General features: G+C 41.9%; 1 protein-coding gene across 1 annotated transcript in view; it reads left to right on the forward strand.

The window, feature by feature from the left end:
* atp11c (ATPase phospholipid transporting 11C) overlaps positions 1–16,387 on the forward strand; it is an 82,568-nt gene that overhangs the window by 47,986 nt on the left and 18,195 nt on the right. The window contains exons 8-24 of the mRNA XM_056283855.1: positions 288–338; positions 1,792–1,856; positions 1,962–2,043; positions 2,143–2,293; positions 3,326–3,523; positions 4,146–4,316; positions 4,800–5,008; positions 8,463–8,534; positions 8,653–8,726; positions 8,849–8,952; positions 9,093–9,274; positions 11,561–11,827; positions 12,016–12,193; positions 12,550–12,652; positions 12,771–12,916; positions 13,301–13,360; positions 13,903–14,030. Of these exons, the coding sequence (XP_056139830.1) occupies positions 288–338; positions 1,792–1,856; positions 1,962–2,043; positions 2,143–2,293; positions 3,326–3,523; positions 4,146–4,316; positions 4,800–5,008; positions 8,463–8,534; positions 8,653–8,726; positions 8,849–8,952; positions 9,093–9,274; positions 11,561–11,827; positions 12,016–12,193; positions 12,550–12,652; positions 12,771–12,916; positions 13,301–13,360; positions 13,903–14,030 (2,241 nt within the window). The remainder of the gene's footprint in view (positions 1–287; positions 339–1,791; positions 1,857–1,961; positions 2,044–2,142; positions 2,294–3,325; positions 3,524–4,145; positions 4,317–4,799; positions 5,009–8,462; positions 8,535–8,652; positions 8,727–8,848; positions 8,953–9,092; positions 9,275–11,560; positions 11,828–12,015; positions 12,194–12,549; positions 12,653–12,770; positions 12,917–13,300; positions 13,361–13,902; positions 14,031–16,387) is intronic.

A 16,387-nucleotide genomic window follows, 5' to 3' on the forward strand; every position in this document is an offset into this window, starting at 1 on the left:
GAGTGGTGTTTGAGACGTGCTAAGGAAGTGGTGGTGCCAGATGCTGACTTTTCAGTCAATAAAACTGACAGGGTTATTGCCAGCATAATGCCGGCTAACCACCAGTAATTAGATGGCTCCATAAACTCTGCACCCTACTTCGACTTCCTGGTGATAGGCAGATGGTGCTGCGATAGCAGGTGCAATGATTGATGTGATCCTCCAAAGTAAAAAAGCAGATAATGCTGCATGGCTTGACTTTCATAGTATAACTTTAGAGCCATATGTACATTTTGTCTGTGTTGCAGGTTTGTCGGGCGCATGCATATATATAAGAATGATCAGGAGCCTGCGGTGAGGTGAGAGGATTTATCATGTTGATTTCAACCCCTACACACACACACACACACACACACACACAACATTTTTTAGAAAGAATAGAACTTTTAAGCTGCAGAAGGCAACATGAACATTCCAATGCAAAACCTTCCACCTCTCTCTGCTGCCTCGTATCACTACGCTAAGCCCCTTATACTCCCACGGCTCTTGCCATCTCAAAAATGCTTCTCCAGTGTTGACCCTCATCTGATCTCTTTTTATTTAGCGCTTTCTTTATCTCTCACTTCTCCTCCAAGGTCTTCCTTCTTTTGGCTTGTTTTGTAGTTACTATATGCCGTTTTAGGCAAATGAGGTATTGGAAATTTAGCACAAGTTGCCATAGCGCTTGACACAACTTCTGCGTGTGTGTCGCCCCACTGAACCTACACATGTAGAACCCAGATGTCCCTTGTTTGTACAGAATCACTTTGATTGGCTAGTTATGTGCTAGCTAACCCTGGTTGCTTTTTTGATTCAGACCAGGTCCAGTTTTTAAAAAATCTAAATACAAAGGGCCAGGCGCTCACAGACAGACACACATTTTTTTAAAGGAACCCGTCAATTAAATGTTGTTAGTGACGTGCAATGGTCAAAATTAGTTACTTCAACCAAAATGATAATGAAATGATATTGCCTACCGCAGCTCTAATGTCACCAAGGTGGAACATTGTCTTTAGCTCACCAAGGCGCAACATAAAATCAGCACAGGAAAAAATCATACAGGCAGAGCATAAAATAATTATCACAAAATAGAGCAGATCATTGCAAATCATGTATTTCTTTTCTTGTGAGGACCCTCATTAACTACATTATTCCCTTGTCACTAACCCTAAACTTAAGTATCAGAACTACATGCCTAAACTTAACTCCTAGCCTAATTTTCGTCAAATTCTAATTCTAACCTAGACCCCAAACCTAAATCCTAACTGAAGACTAACCAAAAAGTCATCATTCTTATGGTAAAAAGAACTCAAATTGGGCCTCACAAATATAGCTGCACAAGACCCCCCCACACACACACACACATCACCGCAAAGACAAAAAAAATAAAGTAGTGTTTCTTAAGCACTCAGTTGTTGCCCTTGCATTACCATCAAATCATTATTTCATTGATCAGAACTTTAAACAAACATTAAAGTAAAACTGGGCTGGCACTGCTTCAGCTATTGCTTCCAAAATGCTCTCGCAGGCATTTGTCATTCATTGACTGCTTTGTAATGGCCCTATAAAAATGCCACTGTCCTTTTCAAGAACATTGGGGCCAGTGTAAACCCAAGCTACAATCATGTATCGCCACTGGGTACTGTACACTTGATGCCAGCTCGGCTGCCAGAGTGCAAATCTGAATGGGCGTCAGTGGGTGGGTGGGGGAGCTGTGGACTGCAAAGCTGCTGAGTAACTAAGTTGTTCTGTTTGTTTGTTTGATTGTTTCAGGTCTTTGGGTCCAGAGAATCTACTCCTAAAAGGGGCTACTTTGAAGAACACTCAAAAGATCTTTGGTGAATGTGACTTTAATGTATCCATACTGAGGTGGTCTCATGTTAGATGTGAAACATTAAAGAGCATATATCTTCACCCTGTGAACTCTCCTCTCCCTCCTCCAGGTGTTGCAGTTTACACTGGCATGGAGACCAAGATGGCTCTCAACTACCAGGGCAAGTCACAAAAACGCTCTGCAGTGGAGAAGTAAGTTTGAAGGATGATGTTATATGGATGTGACAGAATTTGTTGTGTCTTGTGGTTCTGAAATTTTATGATTTTTGTGGATTGACATTTTTCCCCTAGGTCTATCAATGCCTTCCTGCTTGTTTACCTTTGTATCCTTGTAAGCAAGGCCCTAGTTTGCACCACACTCAAGTATGTTTGGCAGAGTAAGCCTGGGCAGGACGAGCCATGGTACAACCAGAAGACCCAGAGGGAGAAGGACACCAACCTGGTGAGGGCACATCTCAGCAACTTATCCAGGGGCTCTGCCGGTGGTGATAGTGGGAAACAGGTGTTTCTGGGGGACCTTCAAAGACACTTGGTGTCAGAGTCCAATCCTTTCAGCTGGTCCAGAATTCCTTTAATCATCCTTGAACTTGATTATATAATCAGTGACTTGACGACCAGTCATAATATGTTGTCACTGCAGTATAGATGTAGCAAGAGTGTCTATTTTCTAATTTGAATCTCTGTATATTCCTTTTTTTAATCTTTATCTTATGCTCATGTGTGTTCATGGCAGTCTCACAGACAACATGTTTGTATACAACTTATTTGAGGTTAGCAAATTTTTTTAATTGCCAACATTCTGTGACATGCATATGATGCATGTCAACTAGTTTCAACAGGCCAGACATGAAAACATCACTGTATGATGAGAATATATGTGTACATCTGGCCTCACAAGACTACATGTCAATTTTTTATGTCACATTCTGTTACATGCAAACAATATATGTCAACATTTGGATGAATGAAGAGGTAATTCAGGACATCTAGATTATTTGATTTTGTACTATTAAATTAAAGATGATTAAACTTCATTATATAAGGCTAGAAATTATTGTTTAGGTATTACATTAGGGTTAGGGATAGATCATCTGCTTTATTGCTATTGGATTAGAGGTGGTTAAGTTTAGGTATTAAGAGTTGCTTAAGTTTAGGTATAAGGTCAGAAATAGTTATGTTTAGGTATTATGTCAGAAATGGTTAATTTTAGGTATGACTATTGTGTGGTTCAGGTATGGTAAGGATCTGGGAGACTGGTCATTAAACACAAAAATCCATGTTGAGTGTAAATCAGTGTTAAAAGTAGATGTCCTCAACTACATCCTCTTTCATTGATACGTCAACATGCTTCGCATGCATGTGACTGAATGTTGGCAGTCATGTTTTTTTGGAACCTGCAAAGTTGTATAGGACATTTTGTCTCTGAGACTGGGTTTGTGTTAACATGCTCCCTATGGTTCCCTTTCTTCCTCAGTACTTGAAGATGTTCACTGACTTCCTGTCCTTCATGGTGCTCTTCAACTTCATCATCCCCGTGTCCATGTACGTGACAGTGGAGATGCAGAAGTTTTTGGGCTCCTTTTTCATCACCTGGGACAAGGACTTTTTTGACCCCGAGATCCAAGAAGGGGCGCTGGTCAATACCTCAGACCTCAATGAGGAGCTGGGACAGGTCAGGGAGAGGAACAGAATAGCATATAATAATGGTCTTCAGACTAAAGGAGTAGATATTGAAATGGTGTGTATAAACACTTAAAGTTGTGCCTTGATCCCCTGTAGTCTTATCTGCTAAAATTGTCTTTTTGAGAGCTAGTATCTCTTTTCAAATACTTGCACTATTTAAACACAGTTGTTTGGGAATCTGTGGGCTGCTACACAAGGCCAGAGGGATATTAAAGCTAGTCCCAAGTATGTGTGAGTTAGCCCGCCAAATGACCTTGTGGAGAAAATGACGAAAATGGCTGTGACTTGGGGTATGACCAGCTGTTAATTGAACCTGATTGGCTGTGCCTTCCTGACTTCTCCTGTTTTTACTGCTACTAACTCAAACAGTGCGGCTGTAGAGCAGACGCGCTCAGTTTGCCAGATGATTACTTAAATTAAAGGTGATGCTTCATTAAACGGATTTATGGAGTGCAATTCTGTCAGCGAGTAATTGCTCTGCCTTATTGTTCAAGCCTGTTAATCATCAAGTCAAGTTTATTTATATGGATTTAGATAATAATGTGTGTGTGTGCATCTATTTTTATGACATTTGAAGAGTCTGTGTTGTACTTTTGTCATAACGCCTGCAGGTGGAGTATGTCTTTACAGACAAGACAGGCACACTTACCCAGAACAACATGGAGTTTATCGAGTGCTGCATTGATGGCTTTCAGTACAAATACCGGGACGCAGGGTCAGAGTTGGATGGGTTCTGTGTCACAGATGGGCCTGTGAGCAAGCTGCAACAGAAAGCTGGCAGGGTGGGTGGTGTGGTGTCCCATCTGTTGTAGAAACAGGTTACACATACACATGCCAACATATGGCAATTACATAGCCCGCTGCTCAGGAAAACCCTTCAGAGGTCACCTACATACTTTCTCTGTTATGATAACATATGCATTCGACATGGGAGAGGATTGTGGGGGTTGTGAACTTGACACTTTGCTGCCTGATAGCACTTTACATACTGTAACACTTCAAGACCGAAGTTGATAAGAAGTCACAAGTCAGTTTCGACAAACAGTTGTAAAGCCATGCTTCTATCTTATCTTCAGCTACTGTGTATTTGTATTTGCCTGCAGGCTATTAGTTGCTCAACTTCGGCATTAATGCTATTTTTTTAAGTTTCCTGTTGTATTTCCTTGTTTTCATTCTTTGTGAATATGTTTTTGACGAGCCATTAAATATTTGATTTAACTTGTATAGCCTGTATTTAATGAAGTATTTCCCTATTTTTCCCTCAGGAGAGAGAGGAGCTGTTTCTGCGAGCCCTGTGTCTCTGCCACACAGTACAGGTAAAGGAATCTGCAAACCAGGGTCAGGGCCAAGGTGAGGGGCTGATAGACCAGGTGGATGGCAATGGGCTGGATGGAGAGCTGGTTCACTCTGAGGAGCAGAGGGGCTTCATAGCCTCCTCACCTGATGAAGAGGCTCTTGTCAAAGGTGCCATGAGGTAACACGCTTGGTGGGATTACTAATTCGGTCAAACTGGTGGATTATCTCAGTAAATTTTTCATTTGATTAATTTATTAAGACAATGTATATCCAAACATAGTTGCTGCATTTTATATATATATATATATATAAGGTAGATGTAGGAAAAAAAACTTTAATACATAGCAGTACAAGCCTGTTTTGTGCATCACACACTCTTCAGCTGCCAAGTTGGCTAAACAACAAAGAAAAAAACCCAGCGAATAAATGCTATGTTGCCTCGCTACACGCCCCCAGCTACGGTGCACAACAACCAATGGCATGATAGAAAACATTTGAAAGGTGACATCAGAAACATGAAAACCAATGAGAGAAGGACTGGGGTTCTTTTTGGAAAAGTAAGGGCTTAAAGGGCCGGGGCACTTTTGAAATACACTGCTCCAAAAAATAAAGGGAACACATAAGCAATGCAATGTAGCTCCAAGTCAATCACACTTTTGAGATATCAACCTGTCCAGTTAGGAAGCAACACTGATTTGTGAATCAATTTCACCTGTTGGTAAATTGTCTAATTTCCACCAGGTGGAAATTAGACAATTTGCAAGACAACCCCTATAACAGGAATGGATTTGCAGGTGGTGGCCACAGACCATTTGCCTGTCCTCATCTTTTCTGGCAGATCTTTGGTTAGTTTTTAATTTTGCTAGTGCCCTCACCACTAGAGGTGGCATGAGGCGGTATCTGCAACCTACAGAAGTTGCTCAGGTAGTGCAGCTCATCCAGGATGGCACATCAATGCGTGCTGTGGCAAGAAGATTTGATGTGTCTCCCAGTACAGTGTCCAGAGCATGGAGGAGGTACCAGGAGACAGGCCAGTACACCAGGAGACGTGGAGGGGGCCGCAGGAGGACAACAACCCCGCAGCAGGACCGCTATCTGGTCCTTTGTGCAAGGAGGAACAGGAGGAGCACTGCCGGAGCCCTACAAAACGACCTTCAACAGGCCACTAATGTGCAGGTTTCTGCTCAAACAGTGAGAAACAGAATGCATGAGGATGGTATGAGGGCCCGACGTCCACAATTGGGGCCTGTGCTCACAGCCCAACACCGTGCAGCCCGATTGACCTTTGCCAGAGAACATCTTGGTTGGCAGATTCGCCATTGGCGCCCTGTGCTCTTCACAGATGAGAGCAGGTTCACACTGAACACATGTGACAGACGTGAGAGAGTGGAGACGCTGTGGAGAACGTTCTGCTGCCTGCAACATCCTCCAGCATGACCGGTTTGGCGGTGGGTCAGTGATGGTCTGGGGAGGCATATCCTTGGAGGGCCGCACAGACCTCTACGTGCTAGCCAGAGGTACCATGACTGCCATTAGGTACCGGGATGAGATCCTCAGACCCATTGTCAGACCATATGCTGGTGCAGTGGGCCCTGGGTTCCTGCTCATGCATGACAATGCTCGTCCTCATGTGGCCAGAGTGTGTCAGCAGTTCCTGTATGTCGAGGGCATTGATGCTATGGACTGGCCTGCACGTTCCCCAGACCTGAATCCAATCGAGCACCTCTGGGACATCATGTCTCGTACCATCCGCCAACGCGATGTCGCACCACAGACTGTCCAGGAGTTGACTGATCCAGGTCTAGGAGGAGATCCCTCAGGAGACCATCCGTCGTCTCATCAGGAGCATGCCCAGACGTTGTAGGGAGTGCATACAGGCACGTGGAGGCCACACGCACTACTGAGCCTCATTTTGAATCGTCTTGAAGAATTTCCACAGAAGTTGGATCAGCCTATGTTCTCATTTTCCACTTTGATTTTGAGTATGATTCTGAATCCAGACGTTAATGGGCTAATGATTTTGATTTCCATTGATCCATTCTTAGGTTATTTTGCTCTAAACACATTCCTCTGTCTAATAAATAAAGATTTTCAGCTGAAATATTTCATTCATCGAGGTCTATATTGTGTTTTTAGGTGTTCCCTTTATTTTTTTGAGCAGTGTAGTAAACTTTTAAAATATAACGGAATAAAATAACATCCAATGGGCTACTTTACGTACATCATCTAGTGGAGTGGGTCTGGGGCACAGCCGAAAGAGCAGACAGGCAAAACATAAAAATACAACATCCAATAACGGTCATCACATCTATATCATCCAATGGAAGGGGGAGATATACACTCACCGGCCACTTTATTAGGCACACCTGTCCAACTGCTCGTTAACGCAAATTTCTAATCAGCCAATCACATGGCAGCGACTCAATGCATTTAGGCATGTAGACATGGTCAAGACGATCTGCTGCAGTTCAAACCGAGCATCAGAATGGGGAAGAAAGGTGATTTAAGTGACTTTGAACGTGGCATGGTTGTTGGTGCCAGACGGGCTGGTCTGAGTATTTCAGAAATTGCTAATCTACTGGGATTTTCACGCACAACCATCTCTAGGGTTTACAGAGAATGGTCCAAAAAAGAGAAAATATCCAGTGAGTGGCAGTTCTGTGGGCGAAAATGCCTTGTTGATGCCAGAGGTCAGAGGAGAATGCCCAGACTGGTTCGAGCTGATAGAAAGGCAACAGTAACTCAAATAACCACTCATTACAACCGAGGTATGCAGAAGAGCATCTCTGAACGCACAACACGTCGAACCTTGAGGCAGATGGGCTACAGCAGCAGAAGACCACACCGGGTGCCACTCCTGTCAGCTAAGAACAGGAAACTGAGGCTAAAATTTGCACAGGCTCACCAAAATTGGACAATAGAAGATTGGAAAAACTTTGCCTGGTCTGATGAGTCTCGATTTCTGCTGCGACATTCGGATGGTAAGGTCAGAATTTGGCGTCGACAACATGAAAGCATGGATCCATCCTGCCTTGTATCAACGGTTCAGGCTGGTGGTGGTGGTGTAATGGTGTGGGGGATATTTTCTTGGCACACTTCGGGCCCCTTAGTACCAATTGAGCATCGTGTCAACGCCACAGCCTACCTGAGTGTTGTTGCTGACCATGTCCATCCCTTTATGACCACAGTGTTCCCATCTTCTGATGGCTACTTCCAGTAGGGAAAAGGCGCCATGTCATAAAGCTCGAATCATCTCAGACTGGTTTCTTGAACATGACAATGAGTTCACTGTACTCAAATGGCCTCCACAGTCACCAGATCTCAATCCAATAGAGCACCTTTGGGATGTGGTGAACTGGGAGATTCGCATCATGGATGTGCAGCTGACAAATCTGCAGCAACTGCGTGATGCTATCATGTCAATATGGACCAAACTCTCTGAGGAATGTTTCCAGTACCTTGTTGAATCTATGCCACGAAGGATTAAGGCAGTTCTGAAGGCAAAAGGGGGTCCAACCCGGTACTAGCAAGGTATACCTAATAAAGTGGCCAGTGAGTGTATATAGTAAATATATTGTATATATTGAGTTGGTATGAATAACTCATCCCTGGCTCTCTGACTCCACCTGCAGGTATGGTTTCATGTTCTTGGGTCTAGAAAGCAAGAATATGAAAATAATGAACAGGAACAATGATGTTGAAGTGTAAGTCTGTTCTTCCTGAGATTAAATGACTTTTTTTCCTCCCACACATCATGAATTCCCTTTTGATATGTAAAAATTCATTTATTTCAATTTTTAACTCTTAATCTGGCCCTCAAAGGTACGAGCTGCTTCATGTGTTGAACTTTGACCCAGTCCGAAGGCGAATGAGTGTAATAGTCAGATCCACATCAGGTGAGCCTGAAATTACTGTCTAGTTTTCTTGACTGACCTTTGTTTGGTGCTGACTCTCAACCCTGACTAAGTTTTCTATGTGTGTATGTATGTGTGTGCTTGTATTTTTTTACTTAATCTAGGTGATACGCTGCTCTTCTGTAAGGGGGCCGACTCCTCCATCTTTCCCCGTGTCAGGCAGGAGGAAGTGGACAGGATACGCATGCATGTGGAGCGCAATGCCACAGTGGGTCACACAAACCACCTGTCTCTCTAAACTAAAGTAGCTTCCACATTAACCTGCAATGGTGCACAACAAAGCATTCAAAACAGTTTACCTCGGTAAGACATGTAATTTTAGATGGTGTTTTTTTTTACCTTCCGCAGGATGGCTACCGCACACTGTGTGTAGCCTACAAGCTGCTCAGTGCAGAGGAGTATGTCCTGGTAGATGCAGAACTGAAAGAAGCCAGGCTGGCCTTGCAAGACAGAGAGGAGAAGCTGATGTCTGTGTACAACCAAGTTGAGACTGGCATGAGTCTCATAGGTGCTACCGCGGTGGAAGATAGGTAGGCTTGCTCACAGATGTAACCTTGTGGCACTTGGTCTTTTTCCTGCTGTCGTTTTAATTTTTGTTGGCCTTGTTTCATACTGGCAAACTCGTAACTTCATAAATTCTCAATCAACTTCCCTCTTTCTCCGTCCGGCATAATACTGTCTCTGTCTACCTCTGTCTCTGTCTCTCTCTCTCTCTCTCTCTCTCTCTCTCTCTCTCTCTCTCTCTCTCTCTCTCTCTCTCTCTCTCTCACTCTCTCACTCTCTCACACATGGTTTCTTAACACCAATTGCATCCTAAAGAAGGCACAGCAGAGACTGTATTTTCTGTGGCATCTCAAGAGTTTTGGTATGAGTACCAAAACCCTTGAGTACTTTTATCGCAGTGCCATTGAGAGTGCCTTGACAGGCCGTATCACAGTGTGGTTTGGCAACCTGACTGCTCAGGACTGCAGACTGCTTCAAAGGACTGTAAAAACAGCAGCAAAAATCATTGGCATGAAACTACTACAACTTCATAATATTTACACCTTTCCCTGCAAAAGGAAAGCCCAAAACATCATTAAGGAGACCAGCCACCCCACTCATGATCTCTCTCCTTCCATTTATATCTTGGTATTTTTAGGCTGCGGGCAATACACGATTTATATCGCAGTATTTTGTATGAAGTGAACTAAATGTTCAGTTGTAGTCAAAGCCACATGTGAGATGTCACAAGCACTTTTATTAAAACAGATCAAACAGATCAAAATAAAGTGCAAAGACAGGGTTTCCTTCCCTGTTTTAAAATATACAGCTGCACAATATATCAACATGTAAATGAAAAATTATCTAAGATAAATAGCCTATATTAAATAAGAATAGGCCTATCTCTGAGAATGTAAACCATATAACTGTGGAAAAAAAAAGATACAGACCTGCCGCATCCTGAATTCCCCTAGAATTGCATATATTTGCATTTAAAATGAGTTTTAGATCAATTGCGCAAAAAAAAAAAAAGGTTATGATAAGCTCTACTGAAAACAGCCATGAGTGGTCAAAATGGCCGCTCGTAATTTGTGCGTGGTCGTGCGCATCATGTCACTATTTATGACATGTTTTGGTCACATCATTTCCTTTGCCAGGTTCATTGCTCTGTCCTAGAAAAAAGCTAGTATTCCCCAGTGTAGAGAAATAGTCTAAATTTGATTTTTGATTACTGCCAACATGTCTGGTTACTACATATGCTGTTTCTGACGCACCATTATTTACAGGCGTTGAACAGCGGGCATTTTGAATTGTTTGAAAAATAGTATTAAAAGTTATTAAAATGTTAATTTTGGTGTCAGTTAGTTTCTTAACAGAAATACTTACATATGTAATGCATTAATATCTCAATTGGGTACTTATCTTAACGGAATACGCAGTTTAAAAACCGTGGCAGTCAAAATGACCGCTCACAGTCAAAATGACCGCTCACAGTCGTTCTAGTAGTTTTTAAGTTCGTCATTGTTTGGGACTGTTTCGATATTTATTTTCATTTCTTTTTTTACATTTCATGTTATATAGGCCTTGTTAAGTTTGTTAGATAGTAACGTGTTTTTCGTTTTGTTTTTCAGGTAATATTTTCACTTTTTCAATTTTGGTATTCAAGTTCGACCATGTCTCTCTGAAGTTTAAATAGTTTGAAAATAGTATTATAGTTGATAAAATGTTAATTTTGGTGTCAGTCATTTCCTAACAGACATATTAACATATGCAATGCATTAATATCTCAATTGGGTATTTATCTTGACAGAATATAGAGTTTAAAAAACTGGCCATGGTTGTTTTAGGTAGGAGTGAAATCCCAGTCGTTCTAGTCTTAAGAAACGGCTTATGTATTTTAACGCAACATAAAACTATTTCGATATAAACAGTATTGTCCCATCCTATATCTTGTTTGAAAATATATTGATATAACGTAAAAAGTTGATGTACCGTCCAGCCCTACCGGAGCATCAAATCACAGACCACCCATCTCACTAATAGTTTCTTTCCATAGGCAGTCAAGTTGCTGAACAGCTGACGCACCCATATGCTCCTTATATTGTTGTGTTATCGTGTACTGTATATTGTGTATATCATGTATGAATTCATTATGTTAATAGTCTGTTTCTCTTTTTCTTTTCTTTTTTGGGATGGCATGTCCTTGTGTCCCTTGTGTTAAGGCAGAGCCAGAGCACAAGAATTTGATTGTATTCTGAATGCATATGATAATAAAGTTGAACTTGAACTTCTCTCCGTTTCTCTTTGTCTCTGTCTTTGTCTTTGCATGTCAGGCTTCAGGAGGAGGCTGCAGCAACCATGGAGGCTCTGCAGGGTGCAGGTATGAAGGTTTGGGTGCTAACAGGAGACAAAATGGAGACAGCCAAGTCCACCTGCTATGCCTGTAGACTGTTTCAGAGGAACACAGAGCTACTGGAGCTGACATTGCGCACCCTGGAGGATGGAGGGAGAAAGCGGGAGGAGCGACTGCACGAGCTTTTGCTGGATTACCATAAAAAAGCTGTGCAAGATGCACCGCCAGTCAAAGCAGGTGTCACCAGGTCAGTGCTGGCCAGCTGTTTTTTTGTTTGTTTTTTTTTAACTATGGCAGTGTTTTGACCTACCAACAAAATCCAAATTGATGCATGTGAAATAAGTAGTTTCACCCCTGTGGTAAACAAATCCATCTTGTATTCTTGGCATATGCTGCAATCTTAAGGTCAACTCACCTCCTATTTGTGTCTTTTAGGAGCTGGTCCACAGGCAACCATGACTACGGTTTCATCATAGATGGAGCCACTTTGTCTATGTTCCTCAACTCTTCTTCTGATTCGAACTCCAGCCGCTATAAGAGCCTGTTCCTGCAGATCTGTCAGAACTGCACGGCTGTGCTATGTTGCCGAATGGCACCTTTGCAAAAAGCACAGGTTGGTGGCATTTGCTAGAGTGTAGTCAGAATATATTTGCCCTGCAGCTTCTCACGTGCCAAGTAGTTTGTATATGACTTGTGACATTTTGCTACAACACAAATTATGTTTAAAAAAGCAATATGAATATGAACGTTTGTTGGTCTGTGTATGTTGTAAATTTCAATTTCTATCCTTGAGCTGCTTTACTAAATTTATGATCAGGGAATTACCCACTAAAGTTAAATTCACTGTTATGATTAATTGTTCTTTTCGTGGGGAAAAACGCAGGATCATGTAGTTTTAACATTGTATCATGAAGTTTTGTTTCTCAAAACTTCTCCTTCAGCTTTATCTCCATCTCTGTCCATCTTTAGATAGTGAAAATGGTGAAGAACTCCAAAGGCAGCCCCATAACCCTTTCTATTGGAGATGGCGCCAATGACGTCAGCATGATTTTGGAGGCTCATGTTGGCATCGGTATGAGACCTTTTGCCAGTGCTGACAAAGGGATCTTGAAATCGGTAGTTCTAAATTGAGGGAATGGTCATTCTCCAGTTTGTGCACTGACTCTTATTATCCAACCTTGGTGTTTTAGGTATTAAGGGCAAAGAGGGCCGGCAGGCGGTGAGGAACAGTGACTATGCCATCCCCAAACTCAAGCACCTCAAGAAGCTTTTACTGGCACATGGACATCTCTATTATGTTCGCATTGCCCACCTGGTGCAATACTTTTTTTACAAGGTAGGAGGTAATCTGGCGAGGAGGTCAAAATGTTTGCCATCTCACTTCAAAATTAATGCCATGTAATTTATCAGCCCAAATTCTTGTATTTGCATCACAGTGAAGTCTTGTGTTTGTTATAAAACAGCTTGCTGTAGATTAAAGATTATGTCAGAAGGGAGTTTGGTGAAAAAATGGATTTGACGGAATTAGTCCCCTTGTAACCTAGACTATTTTAATTTGAGTTTAACTCAGGCTGATAACTTGACAGTAAATAAACAGTCTTTGCAATTTTAGAGTGTAACAACCAAGCCCAAAATACATCCCCTCCACTGAAGTGTGTGTAGACCTGTAACTACATTTGATTTCCATCAGCCCAAACCCTCTTTCTCCTTTCTCTTGCAGAATCTTTGCTTCATCTTACCTCAGTTCTTGTATCAGTTCTTCTGTGGTTATTCTCAGCAAGTGAGTATGTCCTGTTGCTGCCCCTCCCCCACCCTCCTTTGAGGTTCAGAGATGCCCTGAACACGAAAAGAACAGAGCATCATTTTATAAACCTATGAAACCAACACCTGCCATCACCTCCTCCTGAGATTCACACTCTTCCCTCAGATTGACCCTCCAGATTGACCCTCCATCTCTGCCCCTGCTATTCGTATGTGTGTGTGTGTGTGTGTGTGTGTGTGTGTGTGTGTGTGTGTGTGTGTGTGTGTGTGTGTGTGTGTACGTTCATGCATGTGTGTGTAAAAATATATTTCAATCTTGAACATGTGACCCCACAGCAAAAACTATTTGGAGCCTTATTGCTCTTACATAGTTCATAGTCATGTTCTATTTCATGGCTATGTTTGTTCATTCAGTTGTTTAGTGGTGTGATGGCTTGTGTGAGTGTTGCCCTTTCCTTTATTAACCCTTGGTTGCCCCATTCATCCTCCTCGTCTTCCTCCGCCTCCCCCTCCCCCTTGACCTACCCTTCCTTCCTCCTCCTGCTTCTGTCCCTGCCCCAGCCCCTGTACGATGCAGCCTATCTGACGATGTACAACATCTGCTTCACCTCTATGCCCATCCTGGCCTACAGTCTCTTGGAACAGCACATCTGCGTTGAGATTCTGCTGGACAATGCTACCCTCTACAGGTAAACCTTGGCAAGTGCCCCATACCGCAAGCCACTTCAAGGTCTTGTACATGTCAAGTCAAGTTAATTTTATTTGTAAGCCCAATATCACAAATTACACATTTGCCTCAGGGGGCTTTACAGCAACACACTACCCTGTTTCTTCCTAATTAATTGTATTTTTGCTTTCTTTGAAGAGGAAAAGCACTGAAATATAATATGACTTTCACACTTGTCCGCTTTGATCCAGATGGACTGCATTCACATGGATGTAGATCCATGTAAATGCATGGAATTCCATGTATGAATTTTGGAAGTCCAGAGGAACAAGCCGTTCCTCTGGAATTTCAAACTAAGCATTAATATCTTAATTGCAGATATTCTGCAATTCATTAATATCTGAATTGCAGAATTCTGGCAGGTGACTTTTTAGTTTTTAATCACTTGAATTGATACAACATAGCAACAACAAGAAAGAACACCTGCACTTGCCAACGGTTATTCATTATATCAGTTTTATGAACATGGATGTATCATGGTACCAATCACAAGCCCTTTTCCAAAACACTAGGTAGAGGAGATAATTTTGTCTCATGAAAAATTTTTCCATTAGTCATTAGTGCCCATGTACATAGAGCACTCTGGGCGAAGGAGCAATGTTCCATGTACAGATGGGATCACATATTGAACAGTCTTTAGTAGTGAGAGAGACTGGCTGGAAAACCTCAGGATGCAACAGATAATGTTTAAAATACTATACAACACATTGGGAACAAATTTTGGAAGGAGAAACATTACATTTTGTGGATGAGAAAATTAAGTTATATTCACATAGTCACTGCTAAGGGTGGATATTATTAAAGTTAAAAAACCTGGCCATTTGAGCGTCTGGGTAGCGTAGCGGTCTATTCCGTTGCCTACCAACATGGGGATCGGCGGTTCGAATCCCCATGTTACCTCCGGCTTTGTCGGGCGTCCCTACAGACACAGCTGGCCGTGTCTGCAGGTGGGAAGCCAGATGTGGACATGTGTCCTGGTCGCTGCATTAGCGCCTCCTCTGGTCAGTCGGGTCGCCTGTTCGGGGGGAGGGGGAACTGGGGGGAATAGCGTGATCCTCCCATGTGCTACGTCCTCCTGGTGAAACTCCTCACTGTCAGGTGAAAAGAAGTGGCCGGCGACTCCACGTGTGTTGGAGAAGGCATGTGGTAGTCTGCAGCCCTGCTTGGATCGACAGAGGGGTGGAGCAGTGACCGGGATGACTTGGAAGAGTGGGGTAATTGAACAAGTACAATTGGGGAGAAAAAAGGGGGAAAACATTAAAAAAAAAAAAACTGGCCATTCAGTGGCCCAGTGTTTTGATTATATGCACTGTGGCAAGCCTTTTGGCAATTATCTTGTAAATGCTTGATGTTTACACACCCCCTCAGTTGTTTTTTAACTTTTTCCTCCCCCCAAATATCAAGCAATATGCGCATCTCCTCACCGGTTCAAGAAAGCCATACCCATCATGTCTCTTTTATTGTCAGCTGGTAATTTAAAAAAATGTTTTTATTTCTTAATTTTTGACAAGGAAACAAAAATCCACCAGACTAGTTTGGATATGTTCACTTACTTTACATTTAAAAAAACCACATGCTACCAGATTGATGCAGGTGCATGCCATAATGTGAAAGCCCAGATTGTATCTTATTGAGTCCAAGCTAAAAGTGGTTTTAAAATGTTCAAACACTGAATACATACAGTGTGAGTTTTATATGTAATTAAACTATATTTAATTGTGTTGTAGTCAGTTCTGATGCCAATAATTGCCCCATGTCCCCAGGGATTGTTTTGGCCCCATCTCTCCTAGATACTTTTCATTTCACTGTTAGTTCTGGCTGATTCTCTGAATCGGGTGCCCTTGAAGTCCCCCAGACTTACTTCAAAAATTTTCAAATAAAGGAAACCACAGAAGACATTTTAAACCATCAATTAATAAAACTAGGTGTCTTTGTATTATATTGCAAAACAAAATAAAATCTTTTTAATTTTATTTTTAAATAACGGGCTGTCTAATAGTAGACATGTTTGCATGTCCTCACTGACCATCATTACATTTTCACTGAAATAAAAACAAATAAAAAATGCAATTAAACCAAATTTTTGCTGCTAATATAATCATTTGTTTGTCTACTTTAACTAAAATTATATTTTTTCTGAAAAATAAATGCATTACCTATGAAATTGCAATATTTATACTCGTCCCCCAGTTTGTTTTCAACCCCATCATGCCTATACCATTAAAAATAAAGGATCAGTCCCTGTGACATCAACATTCAGGAAGTGACATTACACGAGTCTTTTGGAGAAGATGCTGCAAAGAAAAGCAATTGTCCATG

Source organism: Lampris incognitus, chromosome 1 (genome assembly GCF_029633865.1).
Source record: "Lampris incognitus isolate fLamInc1 chromosome 1, fLamInc1.hap2, whole genome shotgun sequence".
NCBI classification, from domain to species: domain Eukaryota; kingdom Metazoa; phylum Chordata; class Actinopteri; order Lampriformes; family Lampridae; genus Lampris; species Lampris incognitus.